Raw genomic sequence first — 14502 nt, forward strand, 5'->3', positions numbered from 1 at the left:
ACACACAGTGTTGACAACAATGCACAGAAGTTAACAAGAGAAGGCGGGGGTCGGGGGATGTAAGGAAGTCGTCATCTACGCCGCGCCGCCTCCCCCACCCGACAACAGACCTCTGAGACTCCCCCTCAGAGACCCAGCCTCCACCATAAGGACGACCTTCCTCTCCGCTGGAGAACTTGGCCGTGCCTTAGCTCCCCCGCCAGGCGGAAGCAGGAGGGGAAGGCTGACCCCCGAGAGCGCCCCTTCAGGGGGTCCATTCCGACATCATTTCAGATGGGGGGGGGGTTTGCAGAAGGCGGGGCATAGCCTCAACATCTGCAGGCTGCATCACAGCAAGGACAGGTTTCCCTGAGCCAGAGGGCTGCAGCTCGCCTCCTCCTTGACCCTGCTATCCGATTACCTTTTTGCTTCTTCGTCGTCGAGCAGCTCCGGTTCGGTCGCCGCCATTACCACATCGCACTCCGCGGCAGCCGCCATCTTACCGCCGGGACCAGAGAGCCGGGTGGGAGGCAGGCGGTGAAGAGCACTTCCGGCCGGAGCATCGAGCAGCTCAGCGGCGCCGCGCCCAGAGGGGCTCCCTCGGGCCCGTCTACCAACGAGAGGCACCGCTTGAGGCCAGAGCGGCCTCCCATCCCTGGAGGTCCACGTTGGTCTCCGCGCCGGGGCGGGGGCCCAGGGACGGCTCCTGTGCGTTGGGGGCGCCACTTTATCCGTGGTAAGGAAAGGAGGAAAGCAGGATGTTGCCTCTCTAGGCCTAGGCTTTCCTCAGTATTCCGAATGTCTGGTTGCCATAGCAACTTGCAATCCTTCTGAGTCTCCTGTAAAGGCTCAGGGGAGTATGAGTTGAGCGGGGCCTGGGTCACCCAAGATTGTAGGGATAGAGCCCCCAGGACTACCTTCCCGACCTTGGAGTGTGTCCACAGCTTCTTTCCCGGGAAGACAAGAAGAGATACTTTGAGCCCAGTTTCCCCAGCTTTCTTGGGTCCCTGGAAGCCCTGCCCAACCAAGCTCGGGGAACGCAGGGCGTCTTCACCCCGCGCCTTTCATCCCCCCTGGATCTCCAAGCACCAACTGGTTCATCACCCTAATGACGCTGACCCTTTTATGAGGCTGCTTTCATGTCAACCGCTTGCGAGTGCCATCTCAGCATTAAGCCTAAGGAGGCTGACATGACATGGCGCCCCAGACCCTGCCCCGGAGTTTATAAGGCAACTCATGGGGTGAGGTCCCCGCTCCTCAGTGTCCCCAGTACTCCCACCTCTCATAAACTCTGTTCAACACGCTTGTCTGGCTGAATGCAAAGTGGATTGGGAATTCACAGAGGGCATGCCACAGCTTAATCATCTTTGTAGTATTTCCCTTACCTAAACCAATAATATTTGTGGAGTTGAATTAAATTGGGTCGTTCTGCAGGAGAGTTTGAGGTTATAATTTAAAGTAAGGGGACATGGGAATTTTAAAAAAGATCTAGGGCTGGGGAAGTAACTCACTGGTAGAGCACTTGCCTACCAAACATGAGGCCCCGGATTTGATACCCAGAATTATAAAATAAAAATTTAAAAAAAAATTTAACTCCTTGCTTAAGGAAAACAGTGCCAACATCTCCGCCTATCATAGTGCTGAGGGAGCCAAAACCACAGGGCAACCGGGTAGAAAAGGACTGGTGAAGCTCAGTTGCTTGGATGGGAGAGGTCATTTGTCCAGCTATGATTCAGTAGCTTAGTCCTTTCCTATATACCTCCTCTGTGCTCTTTGGAGGCCACAAGACTCACAGACCATTTGCCCTGATGGCTAGTGGCTCACAATCTTAAAGTCTAAGAGCTAGCCTGTATTTGACCATCTTCCCACTTCGGTTCTCTATATTTGAGCCAACACATTTACTCCCTCAGCTTTAATTTCATCTGATTCTAAACTCATGCTATCTCTCCAACATAGGCTTTTTTTTTCTCCCCAGAGTTCCAGACCTGTATATCCAACTACCTACCAGGTATGTCTAGGATGTTTCACAAATTCCCAAGGCTTAACATGTTTTTTTTTTTTTTTTTAAGAGAGAGTGAGAGAGGGGAGAGAGAGAGAATTTTTAATATTTATTTCTTAGTTCTCGGTGGACACAACATCTTTGTTGGTATGTGGTGCTGAGGATCGAACCCGGCCTGAGCCACATTCCCAGCCCGGCTTAACATGTTTATTGAACTTATTCTCTCCCCACCCCTCAACAACAGAAAAAACAAATGTTGTATTCGAGATTCTCTTTCCTGAATTCCCTATATTGTTGAATGGAATCAACTACTTGGCCACCAAGTGGGAAACATAGAGAAAATCATGAATTCCTCATTTTTTTCTCATTCTTGGGTTCAAGTTTACTACCAAGCCTTGTTGATTCTCCTATCAAATATCTTCCAAATCTATGTATCCTCTTTCCATTCCAATCCAGACTCTTGTCATTTCTTTTTTTCACTCAGAGAAGACAACAGTAGTCCCCTGAAAGGGTAAAGTTTCTAAGCTGGAAAGCTTGAATGTAAAAGATTAGGTATTATTAAATTCCTCTGTTACACCCAGATTCCTGAGATAGTTAAAACAACGCCCTACTGGCCTTTTAGCCTAGGGCCCTGTGCAGTTCCTCACAGGGCCCGAACCAATCAGTTTGAATGTGTAACCCGCTTACGAATGACCAATCACCGCCACCCGGCCGGTTCCCGCCAATGATTGTGCCAATCACATCTCAGAGTTGTTGTTCAATTTCCCCGCGCCTCATGATGATTTGTTCTGATGTATGCAAAGCCCACCGCCCTCTCCAAAAAGTGTACTTAAGCTCTGCTTGACCTTTGCTCTGGGCTGCTCTCCCTTCTTGAGTGAGCACAGAGTCCCAGCGCGCTGGAATGGATCCCCAATAAATCCCCTTTTGCCAATTGCATGGAGTAAGTCTCTTGCGTGGTCTCTCCCTCTGACGCTCCGCCGGACCCCTCTTACACCCCTAATTGTTCCCTGATCTCATCTCTCTCTGGTCTTGGCTGTTCTACAAGTGACCTAAAAAGGGAAACACTGATCAAATTTCACTGGTATGAAACCTATCAATGGTTTTCCACTCCTGTGAGTTTGATCTCTGGCCTATGTGAGGATGGCCTAAGGTCTGAGCCCAAGCAACTCCATTTTAAAAACTCCAGTTTGAAAACTGCTGTCTCACCATGCATGCCTAATGGAGAGACCACCAGTATGGCCCTCAGGCACAAACAAGTCACTTCTCCTCACCCTGATAAACTCAGATTGAAGCCTCTGGCAGGCTGTTCATGCCTGCCCAGGGAAAAGCACCCCAAAAGAGAGAAAGGCAAAAAGATCAGGGTGGGGACCACTACACCAGATGGTTTAACCCCAGAGTAAATGATGTCACTGAGAGATGGTGGCAGCTGATAAGGATTAAAAAGGGGGACAAAAGCTCCAAATTTGGTATAAATAACAGAGCAAATGAACAGATATTCAGCCAGCCAACACTGATGCCCTCACGCTGAGAGCCTGATGAGGACCTGAACTGGCATCCCAACACTTTTTATTGTTGCTGATCCTCTGCATCTTCCTCACCACTCTTAAACTCTATAGCCACATCTTGACCCTGGTGACAGCCACAACTTCTCCCTATGACCCTCTCCTCAACGAGCCATCAGCTCCACCTCAGGAGAAGCCTGCCTTGGTTCCTGACCTGATCACTCTGGTCAGAGTGAGTGTGCATCTGCTGGACTTAAAGCCTAAGGCTTGAGACTTTTGATCTGACACGCAGAGGGAATGTCTGTCATTAGCCTGTCATAATTGTTTGCAGTGCTTAGAATTAATCTAGAATGGTTTGCTGGGAATCAATCTAGAATTGTTTGTTGTGAATTGATTATGTTGTTGCAGTGTCTAACATTAAGGGTTGTCGTTTTCTTGATTAAGAACCTATAGAGTGAAATTGTATTGAGTGATTTGAGTGAATAAAGCATTGACTAGGGCACAAGTGCGTGGACATTCTTTATTTCTCCCCCTGGACTGCAAAAGTCACACCTTTTGCCCATTTCGACAGCCTGCCACACAGACTTTTGGTTATATGGCTGCTTTCTACCATCAATATTGAACCCAAATGCTTGTAGTTCCAGAAAATGCCATGACTCTTGCAATGTTTTCACCCCCCTAGTGAAGCCAGAATTAGACAGGCAGTCAGTATAGATAGGTAAATCGAGTCAGGTCAGATCAAGGAGGCCAAGTTTGAGTGATTCTGGGAAATTGGAGACTGTCCCCTGAGGGATTGAATGTTAATTCCTTCAGAACCCTTCCTCCACCCTTATCAAGAATCTGCCCCTGGGCTGGGGATGTGGCTCAAGTGGTAGTGCTCGCCTGGCATGCTTGCTGCATGGTTGGATCCTCAGCACCACATATAGACAAAGATGCTGTGTCCGCCAAATACTGAAAAATAAGTATTAAAGTTCTCTCTCTCTCTCCCTCTTTCTCACTCTCTCTCACTCTTTCTTTAAAAAAAAAAAAAAGAATCTGCCCCTGCCCTAACCTGTTGCTAAAGTAACTTATCCCGGGGAGCTATAAGATTGTTAATTAATGTGTCCTTGGCTGCTCCACCCTGCCCTTCCCCCTTCAGCCCACCTGTTTCCCACCTTTTGGCTACCCCACCAACCATTCCTGGGCTTAGTCATCACATACCCGGAAGGAGAAAGAGAAGAGGAAGTGAGCAGGAGAACAAAGGAAGTCTAGGACATATAAAAAGGGCAGAATGCCTCCCTTCTTGGGATACCTTCTCCCTCCTAGGAGAAGTCTGTTATCCCTGGTTTTTTTTTTGGTACAGGGGACTGAACTCAGGGTTACTCGACACTGAACCACATCCCCAGCCCCCGCCTTTAAATTTACAGATATGGTCTCACTGAGTTGCTTAGTGTCACAACATTGCTGAGGGTGGCTTTGAACTCATGATCCTCCTGCTTCAACCTCCCAAGTTGCTGGGATTACAGGAATGTGGCACCATGCCCAGCTCTGTTACCATATGTGTGTGTGTATATATAAAGTTGTTGATTGACCTTTATTTATTTATTTATTTATATGTGGTGCTGAGAATTGAACCCAGTGCCTCACACATGCCAGGCAAGTGCACTACCACTGAGCCATAGCCCCAGACCTTCTGTTACCCCTTTTTAAATAAACCCTGCTTTATATGCTTGCCTCAGCATGCTTCTCTAATGTTCAAAGTTCAATATGTGAGGGAACTCCACCTATAACTGGTGGTATCACTAGGATACCCTTTCCCCCTAAGCCTTTCAAACCTCTACACAGACACGACCTCTTCCTGGAATTTCTGCTTGATGTTGCTGCCCCCAAGTTAAATGTCCCTTTTTTGGGGCCCTCCATGGCACCTTTGTAACAGTACTCACCATAATGTACTGTAATTGTTGGTTTGGAGATCTAGCTCCCCTAGAAGGTGCTCAGAAAACATTTGATGAAGGCTGGGGATGTGGTTCAGTGTTAAAGCGCTTGACCATAAAGGAAAAAAGAAACCATCTGACGATTAAATGATGGAGTAAACGCTGCGTTACTATACTATGCCAGCCTTTAGAAAGAGCATTTGAGCACAGGCAGTCTACCTTCAGGAGCCTAGAGCCTTGAACGCCCCCGCACTACAAGGCCAAGTCCTCTCTGGGATTCCCCCGCCGGCCGCTGGGGGCGCTGTGCAGGCGGCGCCCAGCTCTCCTCCGCCGGAACTCGTCTTTCGGGGGAAGCTGGAGGACGGGGGCGGAGCCCACGAAGTCTACTTCCACCCGCGGAAGAGGGAAGTCTGTGGTGGTGCTGCGGCTGCCCTGTTTTCTGCCAGCTGGGAGGGGCCGGGTAGGGGTTCTGCTGGAGCCCTAGGAGGTACGGAGCTGGGAGGCGGGGTTCGTCCTGCGTGGATAATGTCCTCTGCTCTTCGGCCGCTTTAGGAGATCTATCTCTGCCTCTTTTTCCCTTTGCAAGCCTTCCTGCCTGGGGAACTCTCTGGCGGAGACAGACCCCTCTGGCAGTCTCTCTTGGGTATCCCTTAATTGCAGGACTCGTTGTGTGGGAGGGTGTTTATGTCAGTAGCTTCCTCTGGAGAGGTTTGTTTGGGACCCTCTAAGGGAGTAGTCTCTGGATCTCTGCTCTCTGGGCGATCTTTGGAACTCCTGGGGGACTCAGTGTTTGGAAGTTTCCTTCTGGGGCCTCTTCGGAGAAAGGGTGTCTGAGTCTGTGTCTTCTGAGTAGGGCTGTCCTGAATCCCCAAAGCTTTGCATTCAGTTCCAAACTTGGATTTTCGGTTATTGGGAGGTCTGCCCTGTTTTGAACCTCTCTTTCCTCACCTCACTCAGGATGCTTCTGTTCCTCTAGGTGGAAGGTTAAGCATGGGGAAGAGCTGCAAGGTGGTCGTGTGTGGTCAGGCATCCGTGGGTAAAACTTCAATCCTAGAACAGCTCCTGTACGGGAACCATGTAGTGGGTGAGTGTTGATGGGGCTTAGGTGATGGTGGAAAATGTTGAAAAATAAGAGGATTTGATTAAAACACGCAGAGGCTAAAAGCTGCCCCAATGGTTTTTGCATTCTGAAGGGTAAAACTAACATCATAATCCCTAGTTCTACAACACTGAACAAATGTTGGAGGGAAGAATCCCAATATCCAAGATAGGAAGGAAAAACTCCTGTGTCACACTTTGCTTAGTACGATACACATGTCTGTTCCCCAAAATCATTCCAGTCTTGCCAGACTCTCTTTAGTTCCCACATTACTTCCGGAGTGGTCAGCCTGTCAGGATGTCATCATCACTCACATTTCCCATCTCCCTTCCCATCAGATCTTCTCATTTTATCCTAGGTTCTGAGATGATTGAAACCCAGGAAGATATCTATGTAGGCTCTATTGAGACAGATCGGGGAGTGCGGGAGCAGGTGCGTTTCTACGACACCCGGGGGCTTCGAGATGGGGCTGAGCTGCCCCGGCACTGCTTCTCCTGCACGGATGGCTACGTCCTGGTCTACAGCACAGATAGCCGAGAGTCCTTTCAGCGTGTGGAGCTACTCAAGAAGGAGATTGACAAATCTAAGGATAAGAAGGAGGTGTGTGGCCCAGGCTTCCTTGGAAACCCCAGTGGTGGGAGAGTATGGGCCCTGGACTGGCTTTAGGAGGCCTGTCGTGGCTCCATTTTTCACTCATTTGCCAAGAGGTAGGTTATGAGCTAGAAAGTCACTGAAGGGTGTTACCTCCAGGGGTGGCCACATGTTGAGACAACTTAACCAAAGAAACTTCTGTCTAAGGAATCCCTGACCTAAATCATGAAGCTCCTGCAATCTTCCTGGTAATTTCATGCTCTTACTTTAATTCCCCAAAACCTTCCTCTAAGCTGCAAGCCTGGGATTGCTTCTCACCAATTGTTTCTCCAGAAACTGACAGCCCAACAACTGCACCTGTATACCCACAGGCTTCTGTTCTTTCTCTCTTTCCAGGTCACCATTGTGGTCCTGGGCAACAAATGTGACCTACAGGAACAGCGGCGTGTAGACCCAGATGTGGCTCAGCATTGGGCCAAGTCAGAGAAGGTGAAGCTGTGGGAGGTATCAGTGGCTGACCGCCGCTCCCTCCTGGAGCCCTTTGTCTACCTGGCCAGCAAAATGACCCAGCCCCAGAGCAAGTCTGCCTTCCCCCTCAGCCGCAAGAACAAGGGCAGTGGCTCCTTGGATGGCTGAAGAGCTACCATTCCTTCTTCACCCTCCCAACCCTGTTCCAGCTTCTGGAACTCTAGAGGATAGGCTAAGCATAAGGCGGCTATGTAGGCAATCTGTCCTTCCCAGTCAGCAGAGGGAGCAACCCACTAGCCTAGGCATCTGGGCTATCTCAGGCCCATGCCACTTCTCTCTCTGAACTCTTAAGAAATGCAGATAATATTGATTAGTGCCCTCTTCCCATACTCTCCCTCCTTACCTCCCAACTTACTACAGATTTTTCTCCACTGTTGCCTAGAGTTGTGGGTCAGCATCCCTTCTATCTGCCCTGGACAGGAAATAGAGCTATCATACTGAAAGTGCCCAATTTAGGATTTGGGTCCTATTATAGGGTCCCAACTTCCTTAGCTTCCTGCCAGTAACAGACATACACACACACTTTCTCTCTCTCTCTCTCTCTCTCACTCTCACTCTCACTCTTAAGGCACTATCTTGGACTTTGAGAATGGGTATCCAGGTATTGTATGCGTGGTGTACTTGTGCTTACTTGTATTAGTATTAGGAGAAGCTCCATCCCTCACCTAACCTTTTTCCTGGCCTATCCTTGGCTGGAAGAGGCTAGTCACCTAGGAGTATTGTTTTCTGTATGAATTCTTCCCCTGCTCCCAATTGTTTCACTTCCTCTTCCTGTTTGGAGAGCAGATGGGCCTCTTTGGTTGAGGTTGAATGGAGAGATGACTGGGCTAAGCAGCAAGCTATGACCCAGCAAGGTCATTCCCCTCTAGGTGTTGATTTTCTCATCTGTAAGTGATAGGAGTTGCTTAGACGATCTACATCCTTTCCAGCTGGATGACTTTCTAAAGCCAGAGGCTTGAGCCACCTGTGACTGGCCCCCTTGCTTCTCTCTCTTCAAGGTGCTATGTCTGCCAGCCCTGGAGGCTGGACATGTCTCTTCCTCCAACCACCAGGGGGCAGGAGTACACTCCACACTCAGTGCCCAATCTATCCACCTGTCCTTGAGGGCTGGTCTTCATCCCTTCCTCTGGTTGTTTTCAGCTAGTAGCTGGACTATTTATATCACCTATATTTATATGCTTGCTGCAATGGTGAAGGCCGGACAAGGTGCTTCTCTAGCCCTTCTTACCTCAGATGTCTGAACAGAACCAGGCAAATCACTAGCAGCTTCCTAGGAGCTCCCAGGTCTTTCGTTGGGGCTCGGAAGGGTAGCTACTCACGCAGATGTGCTATCAAGTGAGCTTAAAACCTCCAACCTTCCAGTGCCCTCTTCATGCTTCTGGTGTGCACACTAATAGGTGAGACACTAGCCAGGTGTCCTCCAGTACATGCCCCTTCTCCCCAGAATGGGAGAGGTAAGCAGGGGCAGATGTCCTGGGTTGGGCAAGGAGAGGGCATCTACAGGCTCAGGCTCAAAGTTCATTTATTGATATGTTGGACACAATAAAACCACAATTGCTATTATCAAAAAGTTTCCTCCCCTCCCCTTTTTTTCTTGTTCTCCCATTGGAAATACCTTTCAAAAAAGATACAGGTGGACACTGGCAAAGTCCCATATTGTGGGATGAGGGGACAGTGCTGGGGTCGGGTGGATAGGATTTGACACTGACTGGCAGCCCAGAAGTGGGTCTGTGAGAGTATCAGACTACATCCCAGCATTCAGCTTTACAGTGGGAGGGGTGCTTGGGAAGAAGGAAAGCTGAACTTAGTGCTGAGGACCAGTCTGGGGTGGGGAACTATTCATGTTGGAGCCCTGGGGGTGTGGGGGGGCAGATTTGGTGTTAGCTGAATCCATAGTCCAAGGGGGACCCAGTGTCCCCCAGAGCTGGGGTCCAGAAGTCAGAAGGGAAAGCTGTATGGGATGGCTCACTTGAGTCTGGACACACAGTTCCACCTTGACCTACTCTTATCCTAGCCTCATCTGAAAGCAGGTGGGCCTGCCCTGGCTCTACTCCACCCTAGCACTGCTTGATCCAGAGTATTTGGAGTTCTTTCTCCTCTGTGGTTCTCTACACATCCCAGAGTCACCTTGTCATGAAAGCCTTGAACTCTCCAGCTTGAGACCCCATCCCTATTTCCAGTGATTTCTCCAAAGCATGGGGTAGAGGTCAGAGACTTGTCCGCAGGCCAGGCGAGGCTGCTTATGGGAGCTCAGATGTCCAGAGCCTGGCCATGTGGGTATAGGTCTCGGGGAAATGACAGCACCACGAGGCTGGGGTTCTGCATAGATCTTTGGGATTTATCAGGCTGGGAAATGCAGGTGAGCCTAGGACTAGCCTTGGAAGGACCTGAAAAGGAGGGTGAGGGCTGGACGGACACCTGGTGAATCCCAGTCCAGATGGAGCAAAGGTAGCTGCCCTTAACTAGCCCAGTTCTTCCTAGACTGGGCAGGACCCCCCCTCCCCCAAGTTGTAAAAGGCAGTCCTGTGGGATGCAGGAAACGGAGGTGTCTTGGGGGAGACAGTAATGGCTGTTTGGGAATCAGCCTTGGCCTCCTCAGTAGAGCTAATAGGGGGCAAAGACAATGGGTCCCGTGGCAGGGCGGATGGCTCCTGCTGGAGTGCGAAAAAGAGCTGGGCCCAGGATGGGAGCTGGGAAGAGGGTAGCGGCTGCTGTGGGGGCAGGCCGGAGGGCCAGGGGTCCTGGCAGGGTACAGATGGCAGCGGCAGCAGTGGGCAGTGGGCTGGGCAGGAAGCGGGCCGCCAGCGTCTTGGTGAGTTGCTTCTGCAAGGCCAGTTTAGACTACAAAGAAACGAGAGAGGAGTGATGGGCCTCTGACCCCCAAAGAGCTCACCCCCTGTCTGGGCCCCATTTTGTGGGCTTTTTGCCTCATGGAGCGTGCTTTTTAGAGTTCCAAACCTAAATCCTCCTCCCTTCCCACTCCCAAATAGTCATTCCAAAGGGCTTTCTCCACCACCTGTCTTCCTGCCCAGAGGGAGGACAACCCCAGGATGGGAGAAGGGAGGAGGCTGTGGGGGATGGGGTAGAGATGGTCTCTAGGAGATGCACGCCCACCCCTCACTCTTGCCCCAAAGGTTACAATCCCAGCCCACCTCCCCGGAAATTCCTGTGGGCAGATCCCTGGATGGCCAAAGCTCTCCCCCTGCTCAGACAGCCTCAGAGAGAGGTGGCCTCCTTCCTGCCATACCACCAAGCCCCCCAGCTGGCCCTCCCTTCCACCCACTCTCTCCCTCCTGACCCAGGTCCCAGCTCTGTTGCCTGGAGACAGATACCTTGAGGATACTCACAGCCAGCGCTGCGTGCTTCTGCAGCTTGCTGTGCTGGCTGGAGGGCTTTGGGGGCTTCCCAGCCAAGCGGTCTTTATGCCTCCTGCTGCTCATGTGCTAGTGGACAGATGCAAAGACTGTGAACAAAATAAGGAAGCCCAAGGACCCCAAAACTACTCCATTACCTTCAACTGCCTGACCTTCCACTACCCGCAACCACACTTTGAATACACAGGTACTGGGAACTCACCACGGTGGCCCTGGGAGCAAGGCAGGCTTGGCGTCAAGGAGCCCACCCCAGCTCCTTAGCCCTCCCTGCGACTGCCTGCTTCTGCGGGTGCCCTCCTGCCTTGCTTGCCCACCCTCTCACCAGCTCCACCCCCAATCAAAGACTCCTTTCTCCCACCTGCTTGAGCTGGGTCTCTGAATTGACCTGGAGCTGACAGAGAGCACAGTGGAAAGGGGGACTAGGGCCCTGCCGGCCACCCTGACCCCCTGTCACTCTCTTGGCCTTGTGTCCAGCCCCTCCCCGGGATACTGGGCGGCCCTGGCCCTTTCGGGGGGTCCCTCGTTGACCTTCCACCATCCACCGGTGCTTGGCTCCTGGAGGAAATAAGGAAGAAGACAGTCTGTCAGTACTCAGGGGGTCTCAAGGACCACGGGGACCCCCTCCAAACCAGGTTAGCTGGGCTGTCCCTTGAAGCCTCCAGGCTACTCAGCACACACTTTGCCCTCCAGCCTCCTAGACTTCACCTCTTGGTGTCTCTGGCTTCGTGCCAGGCACCCCCAAAGAAAGCTTTGTGGGCAACTGGTCAGGTTCCCTTCTGCTCTGATCCCAACCCCTCCTGATCTTTTTTTTTTTTAATATTTATTTACTTTTAGTTATAGGTAGACACAATATCTTCATTTCCCTCCTGATCTGTTCTAAGGAGAGATGGAGGAAATGGGAGGAGGTGCCTCCTGTCTTCTGGAGTCTGGAGTAACTTCAGAGATTGTGACCTTCAATTCTTGCTGCCTCAGACTTCTCTTCCCAGTTCTCCCTCCCCAGGGATTAGCAGGAGGACCCAGAAATGCCTGCCCAGTAACAGCTGAGCACAGTACTTTTGTCACCTGGAGCTGGAAGAGAGTGCCCAGGAGCTCAAGCCTGCCCACACCTGGTGAGGCTCAGCCTTCCAGCCTTCCCCAACTCCAGCTCCTTGGGGGCACTGACCTGTGTTGTGAGCTTGAAGCTGGGAGGTCGAGTTCACTGTCACCTTACATGTGGGACAGTAGAGGCGCCCCTTTTCGCTCCTGCCTTCCCCATTCACTCCACTTCCCACAGCTGCCGCCACCGGCTCAGGCCCTGGTGCCTCTCTGCCAGGCTCTGGGGAGCAGGGTGGGCAGGAGGAGGAAGAAGAAGAGGCAGCATCCAAAAGGTCTGAGGGGGCTGGTTCCCTGGATGGGGGGTCCGGGGTCAATGGCTGCTGGAGTGGAGGGCCTGCAGGAACTGCTGGGGAGAAGGGAGGCATGGGTGAGAGTAGAGATCCAAGATGATTCTCCAGCCCACGATTCTTAGCACTAACAATGAAGATGGTAGGGTAGGGTGGAAGGGTCCCTGGTGCAGGGATGACCAGCACTGAATTCCAGGCCCCACTCTACCACCAATTCACTAGCCAGACCTGGGCCTCAGTTTCCCCATCTGAAATCAGAAAGTTGAACAAAGTGGTCTTAGGAAGCCGCACAACCCCGATACTCAACACTGATTTGCTAATGTTAAACAGAAGTCACCAGAAGGATGTGCTAGAATGTTCATTGAGCACTATTCATAATAGCATAAAACTGGAAACTATCCAGGTGTCCATCAAACAGAAGGATTGTGATATATTCATGCAGTGGAGTACTATGTAATGAAGAAAAAGAAAATACACCTATACACAACACCTTATAGACATGATGAATGTTGGTGAATGTTCATGAGATGAACAAAAGCAAGTCAGACACAGAAACCTGTGTACTGGTATGATCCACCCAAACCAGGTGAAACTAATTTATGATGAGAAAAGCCAAGATCAGAGTTACTCCAGAATATAGCTGATTGAACAGTTTCCCCAAAAAATTCATATCTGTATGGTCTTATTTGAAAATAGTCTTTGCAGATATAATTAGTTAAGATGAGGTCATGCTGGATTAGGGCGGGACTTATCCAATGACTGGTGACCTTATAAGAAGATCACGTGAGAAGACACAGAGACATGGGAGGCAACGTGATGTAAAGACAGGCAGAGACTGGAGACTGGAGTGATGAGTCTAGGGGCCAAGGACTGCCAGCAATAAACAGAAGAGAGACAGAGAACAGTTCTCCCTCTGCGCCTGTGTAAAGGAACCAACACCTGAATTTTGGACTTCTGACCTCTAGAGATGTGGGAAAATAAAATGCTACTGTTTTCAGCCACCCAATTTGTAGTCATTTGTTACAGTGGCCCTGGAACTAATACAGAAAGATGGTGACCAGGAGGGGGCCTAAGGCAGGCTCCTGGGGATCTGGTCACGTTTCCTAAGCTAAGTATGCTCAGATGGGAAGTTCACCAGGCTGCAGCCCATGTACCTTAGACTCTGTGTATGGAATACTCCAACACAAGAGAGATAATAAGCTGCAGAAATCTCTGAAACTCTGGTCGGAAGCTAGATCTGGAGTTAGGGCAGGAAGAGAAGAGTTCAGGACTGACCTTTGTTCTGTAGATCTCCAGGTGCTCCACTGGCCAGAGTAGGGGTTGGGGACACCGCCACAGCATCCTGTGTCAGGCTTTGTGGCCTCTGCTTGCTCTTAGCAGCTTCAACCGCCTTGAGTTTTCTGGCATGCTTGTGGCCTTTATAATGTGCTTCAGCCTGGTTCTGGAGAGGGGAGGGCCTGGGGTCATAATTCCTTGCCTGGTCCACATGTCCCACCCATGACTGAAGCTGAGCAGAGGGACACGTCAAAGGGATGCAGGATTCAGGTCACACGAAGTGCACTCTTGTCATTACATCACAGCACATAGATGACCCTGATGTTTACAGAATGTTTTTCACACAGGAGCTCCAAGGCAAGTGTCCTCTACCTTCAAATTCTGACTCAACCACTTAAGAGCTGTTCATCTTTGAGCAAGTCACATCGTCTCTCTGAGCCTGAGTCTCCTCACCCATAAACTTTGTGATGATAATGCCAACCTCACAGGGCCTAGTACATACAGTTGCTGCTCAGTAAATGTTCATTATCAAGTTTATAGATGACAGCTGGATGTGATGGTACACACCTGTAATCCAAGCCACTTAGGAGACTGAGGTAGGAGGATCGAGAGTTGGAGGTTAGCATGGGCAACTAGTGAGACCCTGTCTTAAATTTTTTTAAAAAGCGGGGAAATGTGTATCATACCATGCACGAGGCTCTGGGTTTGAACACTAGCACCCCAAAAAAAGTTTCTAGATACACGCATGAAGACAACAGGGTAGTCATCATATGTGGGGGTCATGTGCCCTGAAACATTCACTCCTTTGTTCATGTTTTCACCAAATGGCTGCTGAGCATTTGCTGAGCATTTGCTCTTTG

General features: G+C 50.5%; 3 protein-coding genes and 1 long non-coding RNA gene across 4 annotated transcripts in view; 2 read left to right on the top strand and 2 right to left on the bottom strand.

Annotated features, from left to right (window-relative positions):
* Dnajc7 (DnaJ heat shock protein family (Hsp40) member C7) overlaps window positions 1-573 on the bottom strand; it is a 35646-nt gene extending 35073 nt beyond the window's left edge. The window contains exon 1 of the mRNA XM_077800728.1: window positions 401-573. Within this exon, the coding sequence (XP_077656854.1) occupies window positions 401-477 (77 nt within the window). The 5' untranslated portion in view covers window positions 478-573. The remainder of the gene's footprint in view (window positions 1-400) is intronic.
* Window positions 574-635: 62 nt separating this feature from the next.
* Window positions 636-3933, top strand: LOC144255804 (uncharacterized). The gene is made up of 3 exons (XR_013343946.1): window positions 636-715; window positions 1955-1987; window positions 3595-3933. It is a non-coding gene; the product is annotated as an uncharacterized LOC144255804 (long non-coding RNA).
* Window positions 3934-5793: 1860 nt separating this feature from the next.
* On the top strand, window positions 5794-7895 carry Nkiras2 (NFKB inhibitor interacting Ras like 2). Its single transcript, XM_026387137.2, has 4 exons — window positions 5794-5880; window positions 6370-6477; window positions 6851-7092; window positions 7480-7895. The coding sequence occupies exons 2-4, from the start codon at window positions 6384-6386 to the stop codon at window positions 7717-7719; spliced, it is 576 nt and encodes a 191-aa protein (XP_026242922.1). The 5' UTR covers window positions 5794-5880; window positions 6370-6383; the 3' UTR covers window positions 7720-7895.
* A 90-nt stretch (window positions 7896-7985) lies between these two features.
* Znf385c (zinc finger protein 385C) overlaps window positions 7986-14502 on the bottom strand; it is a 37039-nt gene continuing 30522 nt past the window's right edge. Inside the window, exons 5-9 of the mRNA XM_026387135.2 lie at window positions 13643-13808; window positions 12148-12426; window positions 11344-11540; window positions 10944-11054; window positions 7986-10452 (exon numbers count right to left, since the gene is read on the bottom strand). Coding sequence (XP_026242920.2) covers window positions 10216-10452; window positions 10944-11054; window positions 11344-11540; window positions 12148-12426; window positions 13643-13808 — 990 coding nt within the window. The 3' untranslated portion in view covers window positions 7986-10215. The remainder of the gene's footprint in view (window positions 10453-10943; window positions 11055-11343; window positions 11541-12147; window positions 12427-13642; window positions 13809-14502) is intronic.

This window comes from Urocitellus parryii, chromosome 7 (genome assembly GCF_045843805.1).
Source record: "Urocitellus parryii isolate mUroPar1 chromosome 7, mUroPar1.hap1, whole genome shotgun sequence".
NCBI lineage: Eukaryota > Metazoa > Chordata > Mammalia > Rodentia > Sciuridae > Urocitellus > Urocitellus parryii.